The sequence below is a fragment of the Gymnodraco acuticeps genome, unplaced genomic scaffold (genome assembly GCF_902827175.1).
Source record: "Gymnodraco acuticeps unplaced genomic scaffold, fGymAcu1.1, whole genome shotgun sequence".
Taxonomy (NCBI): Eukaryota; Metazoa; Chordata; class Actinopteri; order Perciformes; family Bathydraconidae; genus Gymnodraco; species Gymnodraco acuticeps.
The window spans coordinates 1,021,474-1,039,286 of record NW_022989819.1 but is presented as its reverse complement, the minus strand read 5'-3'; the positions used below and the strand labels follow the sequence as shown (position 1 = coordinate 1,039,286).

Genomic DNA, 17,813 nt, shown 5'->3' with positions numbered 1-17,813 from the left:
TTTTAAATTGTACAGTTATTTGTTCTAATATAGCCGGCAACCAAACACCAAATCTCTGGGCTGAACATTCCCACTCACTAACCCCTTACCCTTTTGCATGTCTGGCCATGATGTCAGAACTTTTATTCTTCTATCAGCTCTTAAAAGCAAAACTACCTGTGTTTCATCATTCATCAAACAAATAAATCACTTAGATATGTCTCCAAGAAGTCATTGCAGAATGTTAATTAAAAACAATGTCAATATTAATACTTCTCACCGTTAAGTACTGTTTGTCTTTATAACAATATGCCCTTTAGTAACTTGTGATTTGCCCTTTGTAAACACTGATTGAGGTCAAGTGTTAGCAGATGAAATATCTAGAAATAATACAACTCTACAAAAATAGTTTATCCACTCCATAAATGGCACACTAAATAAGTCATTTGAGAATGTTGTCTTACGTTTTTATTGAGTGCAAGAGATATTGAAGTGTCTCTTGTTTCGTCCAAATACCAAACGTATCCTGTGGTTATGTGATCAAGTACAACATGACCTTAAACTATGGTCCGAGTAATTAATCACATAGACATTCAATTTCACTTCCAATGTGGTGGAAAACTTTTTTAATTTCAGAGATAGCATCACTACCTGATGACTGCGCTGTATGGATTCTCCATTGTCCCTTTAAATCAAATGATGTTACATATACGTCTTGGAATACTAACAAGAGCAGCTCTGTATGCATATAACAGGGAGCTCGATATTAACATTTTGATTGATTCCCTTATAGGGTTTTAGTCAATCTGAAAGCACGTTTTTTTTATCTTAACATAGTTTTGTACTGGTTCACATCCTGTGAAACTCAGTGACACTGCGTAGATTAAACCTCAAGTTGTATGACAACACAGACGTGATGCATTTGTGGTTGTTATATGATGGCGTGAAATTCTGATAACTGCATGAATTCTCTAAACTGAGTTGATCTAATGTGAGATTAGGAAAGTATTTCATTAGAAGCCTTCACTCCCTAAAAGATACATGTTCCAGTGATCTGTAGATATCTGTGAATATACAGACCATCAGCCTCAAAGCAAAGCAGCAGTTCTAATAGTCTTAGTTTGTCTGCAGAAACAGCCGTTTGATTGGACAAACCAGCATTTCACAGCTCGAGCTCGTCACTGCTTCCTGTGTGCGGTGTGCAGCTTGTCAGCCTGATCAGACTGAGAGCACACCGACCGAATCTTCTGGTAAGTGACATCTTTTCTCCTCTCGCAGGAGATTATTAACTTAAGAATTCACTATTAATTAACTTAAGATTCATTTGTTAATAAAACACATTTCAATATCTTTTAAATGTTTTACTTTCGTGCAATCATGATAAACTCATGCTGACGGCACTGAAACAAGATAATTTATGAACTGTTCTTAAAGTAACACATTCATTTTCACGGCCGTTTGTATGTTATAGTTAGAGTTACTGTTATGAGAATATTTGTATTTCTCACTTAAAGCCATCATCTTTCAATTAATAAGTGTGAAAATGGCAAAAAGCCAACAATATTAAGGCTCATTCGGTGTTAAGGAAATATCTCTATTAAATGTTTGTTGATACATAATATGCTTTGCAGGGAAATCTTGAATTCTGATTAAGCTATTGAGTGTGAATAATGCATGAACTCTTTCTTCAGTTATGCTCCAACGAAGAGTTTAAGAATATATTTAGTCATAGCTCTGAATTATTCCTTTCAACATGAGATTTCCTTTACTGAAAAGGCATGGCATTGCAGTACTGTATATGTAAAAAAAAAGTATAGAAACAGTTGTAGATTTACATGGAAAGTGTTATTAAGATACATTCTCCCATAGCTTTTCATCCTGCAACACAAACTATCATGCTATCCAGTGCTAACTGTTTCATTTAACTTTTAGATAGCTTTATTGGAAACAACAAGCAGATCCAGTAATCCAACATGTCAAACCCAGTGGTCACCCAACCGGCTGCAGGCAGCTACGGGACGAACGTCCAAACGGGGGAGTGGAGCAGCGGCCTCTGCTCCTGCTTCAGCGACTTGTTAGTCTGTGAGTACCACTTGAGAAATCTGACATTATACATGTTTCTCTATACACTAAAGGCACACTTTCATGTTTTTTCTTTTTAAAAACTCACACTGAAATACCCATCTTTGTGCAGGTGCTATTGGTTGCTGCTGTCCAATTGCCTTGAGCTGCTACACTGCTCATAAGTATGGAGAGAATTGCTGTTTGGGTTGTCTGCCAGGAGGCACAACAGCCATGAGGACTCACATGAGACTCACTTATGGCATAGAGGTCAGTTACTTATATTATTGAATTACAAACACAAATAACACCGTTGTATTTTGGGTGGTGCTGTAAGAAGACTGCATTTCAATAGCTCTGATGAAAGACAGAGATTGCATTAACTTAGGAAATGTTAGGTGTTTCCTTCAATTGAGAAAACTGGTGCATTTCCTCACAGTGGGTTTTGGTTCCGTGTTGTAATTTTGTTGAAATCTTCTCACAGGGAACAATAATCAACGATGCCTTGATGACCTTTTGCTGCGGAATCTGTGAGGTGTGCAGGATGGCGCGTGAAATCCGCATCAGGAATGGAGAAGTGTAATCTTGAGAAGACATAAAAACGATTCTTGTCCACTAAACAGTATTTTCTGATGATTAATGATGTTCAGCTATTGTGAAAGTAATGTCTTGTAATTGCTGTATCCTGGCTTTTTCATGCAGAGAACAAAGATTGAGCTAATGAATTGTGCAAATCTGTGCCTTATGCCTGTTACGGAAATCTTAGACCTAGTCAATACTGTGGAGATACACAGGTCCGAATGATCAACAATAAATGGTGAAACAAACAGAGTTGTCTTTCTGGTTCTGTATTTGAATATTCAAAGACACAGGTCTCACAGAGTATAGGATAGTCTGCAGGAGTGTGTGCAATAGTCACAAAATAGTAAAGCTTATATACAAGAAAGGGCGGGCAGACAGAGTTTCCTCAGAAATCTGCTTTCACACGGTCTCATATTGTTATGGGAGTTCAAACTTTGTGTGAAGAGGAGTAGTTTCAACATAGTCTGCCAAATCAGCTCTGTGGCCTTGAAGCGCTTGGGAATAAAAACCCTCATTAGAGTATGCAGAGAAAACAGCACATATCAGGAAATGGTATAGTTGTTAGACAATGCTTTTAGAAGCATTTGGTTTTACGATATAAGGTAACATAAGAAATTGCCATTCTACATTCACTACAATCATACTTGATCAATCATAAAAAACAAAACAAATGACAGGATAGACTGATATAACACATCAATGAATACACTCCATCGCTGGTTTAAGTAAACACAAATCACAAATATATCATAGAAAACTGGCTGTTTTTGTGGAGGACAGACTCCAATATAATTTAAGCATAAGAGGAGGGTACACTCGATTCACATGGATTATATTGTAGTGTCGAAATCAGACTCTTCTGATTCTAGCTCACTGTGAGACTGACCGTTGAGCGGCCCAGACCAAGCAAGGAGGCAGAGGCAGAACGTCCAAAAATATAACCCGACGTGGGCATTTATTAAAATCATGTGCACAAAGTTCACAACCTCAATCCTGCTGTTCTCCTTGCACACATCCTGCAGCCACAAGGATCTCACACACCCTACCAGCCTCTTAACAGACAGGGAAACAGAGCCTAAATACACACACTCTAATCAGCACAACAAGACACAGGTGAGGGGGGAGAAGACAACACAGGACACCAGGTGCACACAATCATCAGCCACAGACATCAACATATTATTTGCACCCCGATTACTCTCAACCGCTGTCATCCTTACACCAGCATAACTCCTCTCGGAGCTCTCTCAAACTCCCCTATCTTTTCAGGCGGAGCCGAGGACCCGACCAGCACCTGGCCTGAAGCCGTCAGTCCATAGTGACGAAGTTACCTTTGTCACATTTCCTTCCCCCTCTCCCCAGGAAGCACAGTGTCTTTACAGTCTCGGCTTCGGGACAACCAGTCAGCCACCCGGTTTCAACGTCGCCTCCTCCGCCACCTCCAGCGGGGCCAGTGAAGCCATTGTCAACCATGTCGTGATGCCACTTATCCGGAAGCTGTTTTGTCCTGTTGTAATGCGTTGGTCTGCCTCTAGCACGACCCAGGTTCTGTCGACTCCTCGTGGGTCCGGGTCCGCCTCCTCGGCCTGCAAACGCTGCTCCTCCTGCTTGTCTCTCGTCTCCTGCTGCTTGTCTCTCGTCTCCTGCTGTCTCAACAGCCGTGGCCCCCTGGTCCGTTCCAGGCATAGCCACCCCCAGCCGCGGTTCCTCTCTTTGGTCCCTCTTCTTTCCTCTCGTAATTTTCACCTCCTTACTTGGTCAAATCCCACTTCTGACACCAATTGTGAGACTGACCGTTGAGCGGCCCAGACCAAGCAAGGAGGCAGAGGCAGAACGTCCAAAAATATAACCCGACGTGGGCATTTATTAAAATCATGTGCACAAAGTTCACAACCTCAATCCTGCTGTTCTCCTTGCACACATCCTGCAGCCACAAGGATCTCACACACCCTACCAGCCTCTTAACAGACAGGGAAACAGAGCCTAAATACACACACTCTAATCAGCACAACAAGACACAGGTGAGGGGGGAGGAGACAACACAGGACACCAGGTGCACACAATCATCAGCCACAGACATCAACATATTATTTGCACCCCGATTACTCTCAACCGCTGTCATCCTTACACCAGCATAACTCCTCTCGGCGCTCTCGCAAACTCCCCTATCTTTTCAGGCGGAGCCGAGGACCCGACCAGCACCTGGCCTGAAGCCGTCAGTCCATAGTGAAGTTACCTTCGTCACACTCACGAACAGGGGTACGGTGGAATGTACAAGGTATACGATTCTCGTAACTGTGGCGCAAAGTAGGATTGTCGTGTAGTGGCATAGCAGCATACTGAACGAAAGCTGAGGATACCATGCTGGAAACGCACTTCTTCAGTATTGGGATAATGAAATATAGGACTAGTCCTAACACAACTATCATGGCAAATATGCAGAGGAACCATTCTATGATTGTCCAGGCTCTCCGGTAGTATCCGCACTTTCCACATTGCTCACGGTTGCGTTGTCGTCTTTCTAGGCGAGCCCTCATCATGAGGCGGGGATGCTCCATCTGGTGTGTGTGTGTATTCCCTCGGTTGATTTTGTGACAAGGACAGTCAGACCCCGCACACCGATAACAAAAAACGAGGAACCAGAGGCATATCAAACCGCTCAGCTGGCACTCGCTCGTGACACCTTGTGTGTGTAGTGTGAGTTTTGGTGTATGTAGTGCAAGTGTGGTGCTGGTGGTGACTTGGCACGTCACTTGTTGTCGTCTGCTTCTTCCGTTGGTGACTTGGCACGTCACTTGTTGTCGTCTGCTTCTACCGTTTCTCCTTTCCTGTGACTACGACCTTGCAGTGGCTGGCGTGGACCCACGTGGCTCTCTCTGCGACCTTGACCGCTGTCTGGGTGACGAGAAGCACCTGGTAGGGACCTTGCCAACGATTGGATTTCCAGCTCTTTCTCCGGAAATCCTTGACCAGCACAAAGTCGCCGGGTTGGAGATGGTGAAGTGGACCAGTGGCAGGGGTAGGTAAGGCTGCGGCTACCTGACGTTGGATGTCTGCTAAAGTGGATGACAGGTTAACACAATATGACAACATAGCATCCTCACACAAAGTTGTGGAGGGAAGAGGACATCCTGGAGCCTTGAGTCCAATCTGTGGAGGAGCACCAAAAAGGATTTAAAATGGGCTGAGTTGACTCCGTGTTCGTTTCCGCATCCGCATGTACATCAGCACAATGGGCAGAGCTTGTGTCCATGACAGACCTGTGTCTGCACAGCATTTTGCTAGCTTGTTTTTTATTGTGCCGTTCTCTCTTTCCACCCCACCCCCACTCTGTGGATGGTACGCACAATGCTTTCTGATGTCCATGCCCAGGTATTCTCCTATCTGGGTAATGGCCTCATTAGCAAAATGTGAACCATTGTCGCTATAAATGTTGTCTGGTAGTCCCCATCTAGGAATGATTTCCCTCAGTAGTGCCTTTGCCACAGCATTTGCTGTCTGTGCCTTTACTGGGAAAGCTTCAACCCATTTGGACCACATGTCAACCACCACCAGACAGTGCTTCTTACCCTCTGATGGGCTAAGCTCAATGAAATCCAGCATTAGGTGCTCAAATGGCCTGGTGGGAGGTGGATGTGCTCCGGGTCCTGTAACCTTTACTGGTCTACCAGAATTTTGCGTAATGCAAGTTAGGCATGCTTCACAGTGCTTTTGAACTGTTACTGTGAACCCCCTTGTGAACCACTCCTGATTGATAGCCTCTAACATCCCTCCTTTTGACACATGATCCAACCCATGTGTCAACTTAGCAAAATGAGGGAAGAAATGTCTTGGGAGACATGGATTGGAATTCGGACCAACCCAGATGCTGGAGGTTGGGTCAAAAACAGCCCCAGCAGCCTTCCACTGAGCTTTCTCAACTGGTGGAGCTAGCTGCTGCATGGAAGTCAGTGATGACATTCTCTCAGTGAAGGAGGAGACAGGGATTTTAACAAATGAGTGTGCGTGAGGTGCGAGAGGAATCAGAGCAGCTGCCTTTGCGGCTGAGTCAGCAGACGCATTTCCCAGGGAAATTGGGTCTGTGCTGCTTGTGTGTGCGGCACATCTACAGACTGCAACTTCGGATGGGAGCAGAATGGTGTCTAGTAAGCCTGCAAGTAAGCCATCAGATTTCAGAAATTGTCTACACTTCCAAATAGCCCCAAAATCGTGTACTACCCCGAAAGCATAACGTAAGTCAGTGTAGATAGTCACAGTTTTGCCTTCTGCAAACGTGCAGGCTTCAGTTAGTGCGATGAGCTCTGCTGCTTGTGCTGAGAGGTGGCATGGGAGTGGGCCGGAACGGAATACAGCAGAATCTGAAACAACAGAAAAACCCACCCGATTAGTGCCCCCTTGGTTGCGAGAGGCAGACCATCAACATACAAAATGAGGTCAGCGTTGGTCAGAGGAACGTCTTTTAAGTCCGGTCTAGGTGTGCACACAATGAGAAGTTCAGCAACACAGTCGTGTTCGTCACCGTCTTCAGGCAAAGGCATAAGAGACGCTGGGTTCAGAGTGTTACATCGCTTGACATAAACATTAGGCATGTCCAACAGGCATGTGTGATACCTAAGGTAACGTGCAGCAGAGAGGTGTGATGTTCTCTGTTCACAGAGGATGAGAGAAACAGCATGTGGAACTAACAGGGTCAAAGGTGCATATCCCACAATGTCACGTGAGGAGTTGAGAGCTTTCTCAGCTGCAGCAACTGCACGGATACATTTAGGCAGGCCAGCAGCTACAGGATCTAGCTTGGAGGAGAAATAGGCAACAGGCCTCTGTTTTCCCCCATGATCTTGAAGGAGAACTGAGGTCATACACCCATGTCGTTCATCCACTGCCTGAGTGAAAGGTTTAGTGTGATCAGGTAGACCTAGCGTCGGTGGGGATTGGAGAGCCAGCTTCATGTTAATGAAGGCTTCCTCGGCTTCCGGCGTCCATATAAGGCGATCTGTAGGTTTCAAACCGGTGACAAGCGTGATTGTGCGGAGTGGTTGTTCGAGCGGAGAATAGTTAGGAATGAATGACCTGCAATATGAACACATACCCAAAAATGACATCATCTGTCGCTTAGTGACAGGTTTTGGCAGAGCAGCCAATGATGCAATACGCTTATCTGAAAGCGTTTTCCCCTCTCCTGAAATGACATGACCCAAAAATGTAACTGTTCTTTGTACATATTGGAGTTTTGACAAACTGGCCTTGTGGCCCTCGGCTGCGAGGTGCATTAACAAAGCAATAGTGTCGGTTTCACATTGTTCAGCTGTGGGCGCGCAAATCATAAGATCATCAACATACTGTAGGAGTGCGGTGCCTTTAGAAACTTGTAGAGAGGCCAAACTTGGACACAATGCCTGGTTGTACACAGTAGGAGATTCACAGTAGCCTTGACACAAACATGTGAATGTGTAAGGTTTACCATCATATTCAAATGCAAACCAGAATTGTCTGTCTTTGTGTACAGTGTTTAGAGTATGAGAGGTCCTGATAATTTATTCCGGTAAATTATTCCGACCTCCTAATTGACCTTTCCGAAGATTATTGAGTCTATGTAAGTTTGCTGCGTGGCTCAGATCCACCAACGTCAGCAAGATCTCACCTCTTCCTAACCCCCCCGAAGAACCAGGTTCAATTAACTGCTGTTTCAATTCAGACAACTCTTTTTTAATCTGTTTAAGCGATCCCGAAGGATTTTGATATCAGTAAATGGAGTGTGCTCCTACCTAAGTGTGTGTGGCAGGGTGCAATCTTACCTTTGACGCAGGAGAGGAGGGCACAGGTGTCTTTTAAAGGATCCCAATCCAACAGGTGGGATTCAGTTTATTTGAAGAAAAATAGGTCCAAACTAATACAGGGTTTTTACCTTCTCTCTTTACAACATTATAATCATCCTAACAAAAAAACCGTGCTGTGATCATGTTCAAATGAAACTTTAATTCACAGTCTTACATTTATTACCAAAATGTTTTAATTTCAACTGCCCATTTCAGTTGTGACATTTTAAAATTCTCCCGATAGAATTTAGAGGTATTTCCTCGTAAAAAGACCGGTGACAATAAAAAGCGCATTCAACTTTTCATTCACCCATTTATTCACATTAGTTTCATACCGTTTTTCCGACACAGACGGCGGATTAACACTCAAAAACCCATACCTGTCCGCAAATTTCGGGGGACCAGATTTTCCCCACAGGTCGCGGTATTTATAAAGGTTCATACACTTTTTCCGACACAGACGGCGGATTAACACTCAAAAACCCATACCTGTCCGCAAATTTCGGGGGACCAGATTTTCCCCACAGGTCGCGGTATTTATAAAGGTTCACACACTTTCTCTCATCAAATCATTCCACTCAGCCAACAACCAATAAATTCGAGAGATATTTACCCCGTCTAGAAAGACCTTACCGAGAGCTATTAACCCAGCTCTGAAGCACACAGCCTACCCGGAGAGAGTCTACCAGGGGTCACCCCCCCTCTCTCGCGCTCTCTCAAAAAACCAGTCTCTTTATGCTAAAAAAACTGGATCCTAAACCCAAAAAAACAAACTCCTCCTCTTCACCCAATTCAGTTGAAAACTGCGCATGCGCACTAATGTACAAGGCTAAACATGTCTCAACATGTTCCACAGCTGTTATGGGATAAGACACCCTTTCATATGAGGTAAAAAGGACATGAACTCTCTTTGGCCTCTTAATGTTTCTCCCCTTAGTGTGAAGCCCCCCCCCCCTCTCTCTGGACTGCTGTCAGAGGAGAGGAAGAAAACTCAACCTAAACAACCCACTTGGTTTTGTTTATACTGTAACTATAGAAAACCTAAAATATGAAGCATTTTCATTGTGGGTTATACAAGAATATAATTGATTATATTTGATTATAACTAACTTTCGTTTTTAAGTATTAAACATACTATGAAAACTCACAACACCCTCTTTTCAAAACGCAAAGTTCTCAAATAGCAACAGAAACAATTGTAAGCATAGATACATATTCAAAAACCGTCAAGAAGCATTCTCATTATGGGTTTATACAAGAATATGATTGATCATGTATGATTTATAATTAACTTTCGTTTTTTAAGTATTCACTTCATACCATGATCTCAATTAACTTTCGTTTTAAGTATTCACTTCATATGAAGATCTCAACACCCTCTTTTCAAACGCAAAGTTTATCAAACTGGCAACAGATAAAATCGTAAAAACACATACATATTACATCCGTAAAACTCCACGCATCAATATCATGAAAAGTTCTTCAGTATGTGTAATCAGGACGACCTTTTGATGAACCTGGTGTGAAAAAACACCAAAAACATAGTACCGTACAGGAATGTCCTTGGGCGAGGGGCCCATCTGTTGTAGACTCCTAAATCCATGTTGCTATCTGATGTATATCCTTGACCCCGACCATGGAGGGGTTGCAGTTTTTCGCTGGACGACATCTCCAAACGAAAACCAGATAACTCGGTCGACAGTTGTTATGGATTTTTTAGACCTCGTCAATAATCGCTCATGACTTTGTGACAAGGTCAATGAGTCCCCACACAATGATAGCACAAACGAGGAACCAGAGGCATATGAAACAGCTTAGCTGGCACTCGCTCATGACATCCTGTGTGTGCAGTGTGAGATTAAGTGTATGTGGTGCCAGTGTGGTACTTGTTGTCGTCTTTCGTTGGTGACTAGGACACATCACTTGTTGTCGTCTGTTTCTACCGTCCCTCCTGGCCTGTGACTACGACCTTGCAGTGGCTGGCGTGGACCCATGTGGCTCTCTCGGTGACCTTGACCGCTGTCTGGGTGATGAGGAGCACCTGGTAGGGACCTTGCCAACGGTTGGATTTCCAGCTCTTTCTCCGGAAGTCCTTGACCAGCACGAAGTCGCCGGGTTGGAGATGGTGAAGTGGACCAGTGGCAGGGGGTAGGTAGGGTTGCTGCTACCTGGCGTCTGATATCTGACCATGCAGTTATCAGGTAGTCGTCATCCTTTTCTGGGAAATCCACTGCGATCTGAGTGGCTCAGCGGGTAGAGATGCAGCCTGTCCCACAGAGCTGGAAGAATCATCCTCCTTCTCTGGCGGGGTCATAGGTGACTCAGCCGCTGATCCATTAATAATTGTTTCAATTGAAACAATTTCCCCCAGGAATCCTTCCAAGGGGTCTGGTACTCCATGTTCCTCTGGAATGTCTATTGACAGCAAGGACATCTTTTTGGCTTGGGCACCCGGGGAGACCTCTGAATCAGATCACTTTTTTCTCTTACGAGTCTCCTCCTTTTCACCGCTTGCCCCTTCCGGTCCTTCTGCACAGGTTTCCTGGGTCCAGGAGTCTACTTGGCTTCACTTGAGGCACTGTGACTGAAGTTTCCCCGCTAGGCAGGTTCAAATCCTCTTGGTAGATTGCTGAGGTATTAATCTCAACAATATAGCTAAAATCAAGTTTAAATCATTTCTCTGATCCATAAAAAGTTGTTTCAGTTAAAATAAAAACTTCCCCAAGGGTTTTCTCAAGAGGGTCGTGTATTCCATATTGCTCTGTAATTTCTATACACAGCAAGGTGATTGTTTCTCCTCTTACTCAGTTGGCCTCTAATGGCAGAAAGCACTGGGCCATAATTTACTCTTATCAGTTTAACGACCTGACAGCCCTACACCTTCATGCTGTGTGAGAACCAGCAAAAAAGAAGGAGAGATGTATTCAAAAAATCTAATTTAAATGAATACTCTTTTTAGGGTGTAAGCGTATATCAATTAAAAATAACCGAAAAGAAAACTAATAGTGTAAAGTTAAAAAACAATGAGGAAAATAATATAAAGGTTATTTTCCATTTCCTCTTTGATACTGAGGTATTCTCCATCCAAGCTCTAATGATTCATATGCTTAATAGACAGAGTTTCGTCTTGCCATTTTTCTGCATAATTCACTATAGATTCTAACAGTTCTACTACTAAATCCTTTGCATTTGAGCCATTGCTTGTTACTCAGATTTAAATTCCCTCTTTTGCTCTATAAAATATCCCTTGGCACAGAATTTACCAAGACAAATTCTAACTTATTGCGAGAAGATCCCACAAAAAGCCATCCTCTCCTGTGGAAGAAAACACATTAACTGCCACGTGTGTGTGCAAAACATGTCATGTGATGTGAGACTGATAGCATCAATAGTGGATGGGTAGGCCGCAGTCATATTCCTATCTGGATTCTAAACTCAGTTGGCTCGGGTGAACCGGTCCCCTCCTCTGGAGTGAAACTACTTTCCCAGAAATTGACTTCACTGTATCCAAACCTTCTGATTTAGTTTTAAGCTAACCCTTCTCTGGACTTTGCCCCTTTCTGGTCACCCATACACGATTTCTGAATTTAAACGGAAAAGGTGTGATAGTTAGATATGACCTGACCTTTGCCCTAGGTAGCTTTTCCATACTTATAGGAATATATTCAGCCTTGTCAAATTGATTGGAATGTCCCAATTTGTCTTACAGTTTTTTATACTCCACTCTTTGGCTGTCTAATGCCTGATACTTCTATGGTAAAGACCAGATAGGTGTGATTCCTTTATCCTGCAAGGGTGACAAAAACTTTCTCATTTTTAAAGTGAGTGACATTATCCATTCCTATTTTCTCAGTTTTTAGGAAAAATACTTATATGTTCTGCCATTTTAGCAGACACTGTGTTCCAGTTACTCTGGTCAGAGGATAAACATGTTTATGACTCCCTCCATTTATCAAAGGTCACAAGGAAATACTTATTCCCATCCTGGGAGTGCGGGTCAGAAAAAGACCTGCTATGTCAGCACTAAAAATGGTTAGTGGTTCTTCCTCTATTATTTTAAGATGCTCAGGATGAACTTTCTTAAACCCATCCACCTCTACACATTGAAGACATGTTGACCATGTGTGTTGTAGGTGCAATCGCAGTTTTGGTAAGAGGATTTTATTGTGGAGACAATATTTCCTCATCTGAAATAGGCCCACATGGCCTAAACTGCTGTGTAATTCACGCACAACCTAAGGAGCTTCTTCAGGTGGTACGTGAATGCTTCCACCCTTTTTCCATATTCTAGGGAATATGGCAGTCCGGTGGTTAACTCGTCCCGTGCTTTAAGCAAGGTCAAACTTCTCTATTACCCTGATAGTTAAATTATATCTTATCTATATGGCTACGGACATGATTCCATTCTACATGCCTGCCTTTAACTCTGCAATAAGACCCTTAATAGATGGGGTGTAAGCGCTTCACCTTTCACATTTTTGAACTGCCTTTGTTCCCAATTATTAAACTCTTCTTTACCCGCTTTTTAATAATAATCACTATCACTAATAATACGGATGTGTGCTATTTTTCCTTTTTTAGCAAAAGGAAGTCCCTCAACAAATGGCCTTTTCCTCAGCAGGCTGTACCTGGTATTGCACCCTTTTGCTTGCAAAGTACTTCACCTGAATTAGTTTTCTTTATAAAGGCCCAAGTGGCTGCTTGGTCACCTTTTCGCAAACTCCCCTCTGTAAACAGTGTTATCTGTGGAGTAGCGGTTTTCTGTAAGGGTTTCAATGTTTCCCTTTGTGGCTTACTTCCTGAGGTCCTCTGCACCCCACATCTGGACCAGACATCATCATCTTCCATGTTCTTCATCTACTCATCATTGTTTTTGCTCCCTAAACAGTTTGTTTAGTAGCTTCAGATATTGGAAAATAAAGAGTGTATATGCACATGTTGGTACCTTGAGACATTTCCCTCAGGGCTGGATACATTTTTAATGCAAGTGCAAGATGCTTCTCTTCAGGTGATAATTTTCCCTCTGTTCCTGATCAAGTCATGGACATGAATAACACAGATTTTCTATCACCCTGGTTCCTTATCTCCACACCTCCTCCAAAATCATTCGTGGCTAGATGAACTTCTCAAGCTTTCTTCTTATCTCCACACTGTTAGTTTCTGAGAATTGGTCTCAACATACTATTTTGGTTTATGATATTTGATATTATTGTTCTGGTGTTAAGATAATTTTTTGAACCTCCCTCTTTTCTTAACAACTGGAGCTATGTCTATTTTAGATCCGACTTGGTTAAGAGTTGATTTATTCATTGGTGAGAGGAACACTATTTCCCTTGTGCTGGGGTGGGGGTGGGTAGCCTGGTAGAGTTCCTTAAAATCTCCAGATCTTCCTCTGAGCTGAGGCCATAAAACTTTTAATGGTCTTTCGTGGTCTGCTCAAATGTTCTTCCCCTCCAGAGGTCACGCCTGTCTTTGACCCTGTGTGCTGCGTGTTTTCTGCAGCACCTCGGGAGCAGAGAAAAGAGGAGACCTTTTTTCCAAAAGTGCATTCTCCTTCATGAGAAAAATAGCACCACATTTAACTCTCATTGACTTGTCTTTAAAGCGTTCTTTAAGGCTTGAATTGAGTTTTCCGTTGTGTAACGGAAAATCCCATTCCCAAACAGGGGTCAAAAGTAAATAGTTTAGTTGATTTTGGTAAAGTATTTGAGCTTTAGCTTCGCAAAAACTTTCTCATATTAGTTTTGAAGATATTTTTGGGGCTTGATTTCTGCTGATAGTTCCCACATAGGTTTTTTCTTAAAAGTACATTCAAAACAACCGGTATTTGTGGGTCATCTGATCACCACATCGCCTTCTGACAGTTTAATAGTCCTTATCATATTATCACACTGTGCTTGCATGCTAGGACCTATTATCTTTGCCAGAGCTACTGCTATTTCTCCTGCATGTTTTAGCTTCCTATTAGCAGGGTTTATTAACATGGTTTGTTGATCCAGTTTTTAGGATTTTCAATATTTGACATTATTTATTTCCAACATTCCTTTTTCCTGAATATCATGTCTAACAATGTGTTTTTTTTTTTCTAGGAGTAGTAGATGGGATACTCCTAAATGGCATTTTTTGAGCTTTTATCCCTGTATGGTGGAGATAGGGTCTCAAACATTATACCACCTGCTTGTTGCTCTCTGTCAAACGGTAGTCTGACAGGAAAGTATTTTGGTCGCGGTATGCCCGTGGGTCTGGGCTAAGCTGACCAGGGCGGGCAGAAGCTCCGGATTTTGCTTCTGTGTATCCCCCCTGTGTGGTTGGCTCCGAGTCATTAAAAACTGCGTTCTAACCTCGTCCGCCATTTATTTTTGTTTGTTTGTTTAAAGAACAACACAAAAATGTATTAAAGGGTTCAAGTTCACTCTTTTATACACATGCAAGTTCCTAGGCTTTACTCTCGACGGGTGATCAGTCCGACTATACCGTCACTTGGTTCTAAGTTCTCTTTCTGGATTCAGTTAGTACATGCGGGTACCTCAGCTAAGAGTTGTATTTACCGAGCTTCGAATTTTTTAAACAGCATAGGTACCTTTAGACCTATGTTTATCTTTATTAAATCTCCCATTAACTCTTCCCCACGTTATGTTTTAACGCAAACATTCAAACCGCAGCTCTTGGTCAAGTCCTACCTATAAGTTTCAAAGTAATTGGACAAGTAGTGCTCCTACGGCTGACTTCACTTTAGCCACCTAAACCTGTGTTAAAGGGACCACAGGCTTCTCAATTTGACTAGGGGAAAATGAACCTTCTTTTAGCTTCTTTAATCAGACAGCTATATCCGATATAATATAACCCTCAGTCCGGTGCAATAGTATTAACTTAAATTACTACACTTTCAGGTTTAATTATATATATTCTAGGATTTGGGGTAGGTATTTTAACAAGACTTTCAGCCTGTATTTCGCTGATTTGTATTCCTCGACTTTTTTCACTAGGTCGTTTTGGTTCTTGTATTTTGACTCTGTAAAAGTATTACTTTTCACAGAGCCCCACGTTGGGCCCCATGTTTAGAGTATGAGAGGTCCTGATAATTTATTCCGGTAAATTATTCCGACCTCCTAATTGACCTTTCCGAAGATTATTGAGTCTATGTAAGTTTGCTGCGTGGCTCAGATCCACCAACGTCAGCAAGATCTCACCTCTTCCTAACCCCCCCGAAGAACCAGGTTCAATTAACTGCTGTTTCAATTCAGACAACTCTTTTTTAATCTGTTTAAGCGATCCCGAAGGATTTTGATATCAGTAAATGGAGTGTGCTCCTACCTAAGTGTGTGTGGCAGGGTGCAATCTTACCTTTGACGCAGGAGAGGAGGGCACAGGTGTCTTTTAAAGGATCCCAATCCAACAGGTGGGATTCAGTTTATTTGAAGAAAAATAGGTCCAAACTAATACAGGGTTTTTACCTTCTCTCTTTACAACATTATAATCATCCTAACAAAAAACCGTGCTGTGATCATGTTCAAATGAAACTTTAATTCACAGTCTTACATTTATTACCAAAATGTTTTAATTTCAACTGCCCATTTCAGTTGTGACATTTTAAAATTCTCCCGATAGAATTTAGAGGTATTTCCTCGTAAAAAGACCGGTGACAATAAAAAGCGCATTCAACTTTTCATTCACCCATTTATTCACATTAGTTTCATACCGTTTTTCCGACACAGACGGCGGATTAACACTCAAAAACCCATACCTGTCCGCAAATTTCGGGGGACCAGATTTTCCCCACAGGTCGCGGTATTTATAAAGGTTCATACACTTTTTCCGACACAGACGGCGGATTAACACTCAAAAACCCATACCTGTCCGCAAATTTCGGGGGACCAGATTTTCCTCACAGGTCGCGGTATTTATAAAGGTTCACACACTTTCTCTCATCAAATCATTCCACTCAGCCAACAACCAATAAATTCGAGAGATATTAACCCCGTCTAGAAAGACCTTACCGAGAGCTATTAACCCAGCTCTGAAGCACACAGCCTACCCGGAGAGAGTCTACCAGGGGTCACCCCCCCTCTCTCGCGCTCTCTCAAAAAACCAGTCTCTTTATGCTAAAAAAACTGGATCCTAAACCCAAAAAAACAAACTCCTCCTCTTCACCCAATTCAGTTGAAAACTGCGCATGCGCACTAATGTACAAGGCTAAACATGTCTCAACATGTTCCACAGCTGTTATGGGATAAGACACCCTTTCATATGAGGTAAAAAGGACATGAACTCTCTTTGGCCTCTTAATGTTTCTCCCCTTAGTGTGAAGCCCCCCCCCCCCTCTCTCTGGACTGCTGCCAGAGGAGAGGAAGAAAACTCAACCTAAACAACCCACTTGGTTTTGTTTATACTGTAACTATAGAAAACCTAAAATATGAAGCATTTTCATTGTGGGTTATACAAGAATATAATTGATTATATTTGATTATAACTAACTTTTGTTTTTAAGTATTAAACATACTATGAAAACTCACAACAACAGGGACACTAAAAAATGCATTTGAGAGATCTATGACAGTAAAAAATGCTGCAGAGGCTGGAACTTGGGAAAGAATCAGATAAGGATTTGGAACGAGCGGTGCGCGTGCATTTACAGCTGCATTTACAGCTAGTAAATCCTGAACAAATCTCCACTCGTCAGGAGGTTTGTCTCTGATCTTTTTGACAGGAAACACTGGAGTGCGTACCGGGGAATCGGTACACGGAATAATGACCCCTTGTTTAAGCAGAGAGGTAAACACTGGCCGAATGCCATCAACAGCTTCACGTTTCAATGGGTAATGGGGTTGATTTGGACGGAACGTGGACTTAGGAGTGATAACTACAGGCTCCGCAGAGCGAATCAAACCTACATCATATTTGTGGGCTGCCCACAGTGTTTGAGGCACTGTTTTTAGCGTGTCAGGGAGCTCAGAAATATGACTAAAAAATTAGAACTCCGGGCCAGATGGGCCAGGAACGGGGTTAACATAGTCATCATTGCCTGTGAGAATCAGAGAACGCAGTACATGAACTGGGCAGTCGATGCTGTACTTAAACACGTCATGTGATGAGGAATACTTAATTATCGGGTCGTCTGTGCTAGTCCAATCAGTACTAGATTCCCAGTCTTTAACGATTGGACCCAAATCTCTCCATCTATCAGTGGGGCCCCTGGCTAGTGAAATGTATGGGACCGCCCCTGGGATTTGATAGAGCTTGTGTTGTGTGGGTGTGAGTGTAACAGAAACAGCGCTGTGCAGCGAATTCCAATACATAGTTTTAAGCATGAGCTCATCATTCAAACATTCCAGCAGAAAACTCTCCTCATAGTATTTACACGGTTCATCAACCACG

The 17,813-nt window shown here is 42.7% G+C and overlaps 1 protein-coding gene across 1 annotated transcript; it reads left to right on the top strand.

Annotated features, from left to right (window-relative positions):
- The first annotated feature begins 960 nt into the window (after window positions 1-960).
- On the top strand, window positions 961-2,867 carry LOC117557263 (cornifelin-like). The gene is made up of 4 exons (XM_034233014.1): window positions 961-1,229; window positions 1,912-2,061; window positions 2,174-2,310; window positions 2,525-2,867. Exons 2-4 carry the CDS (start codon window positions 1,953-1,955, stop codon window positions 2,621-2,623), a joined length of 345 nt encoding a protein of 114 aa, XP_034088905.1. The 5' UTR covers window positions 961-1,229; window positions 1,912-1,952; the 3' UTR covers window positions 2,624-2,867.
- The last annotated feature ends 14,946 nt before the right edge of the window (window positions 2,868-17,813 follow it).

Excerpts from the sequence above, each read along its gene's own strand:
- LOC117557263 (XM_034233014.1), top strand. The coding sequence starts at position 1,953 with ATGTCAAACCCAGTGGTCACCCAACCGGCTGCAGGCAGCTACGGGACG. Across the intron at positions 2,062-2,173 it reads CTTCAGCGACTTGTTAGTCT|GTGCTATTGGTTGCTGCTGT; the intron begins GTGAGTACCACT and ends ATCTTTGTGCAG. Across the intron at positions 2,311-2,524 it reads GACTCACTTATGGCATAGAG|GGAACAATAATCAACGATGC; the intron begins GTCAGTTACTTA and ends ATCTTCTCACAG.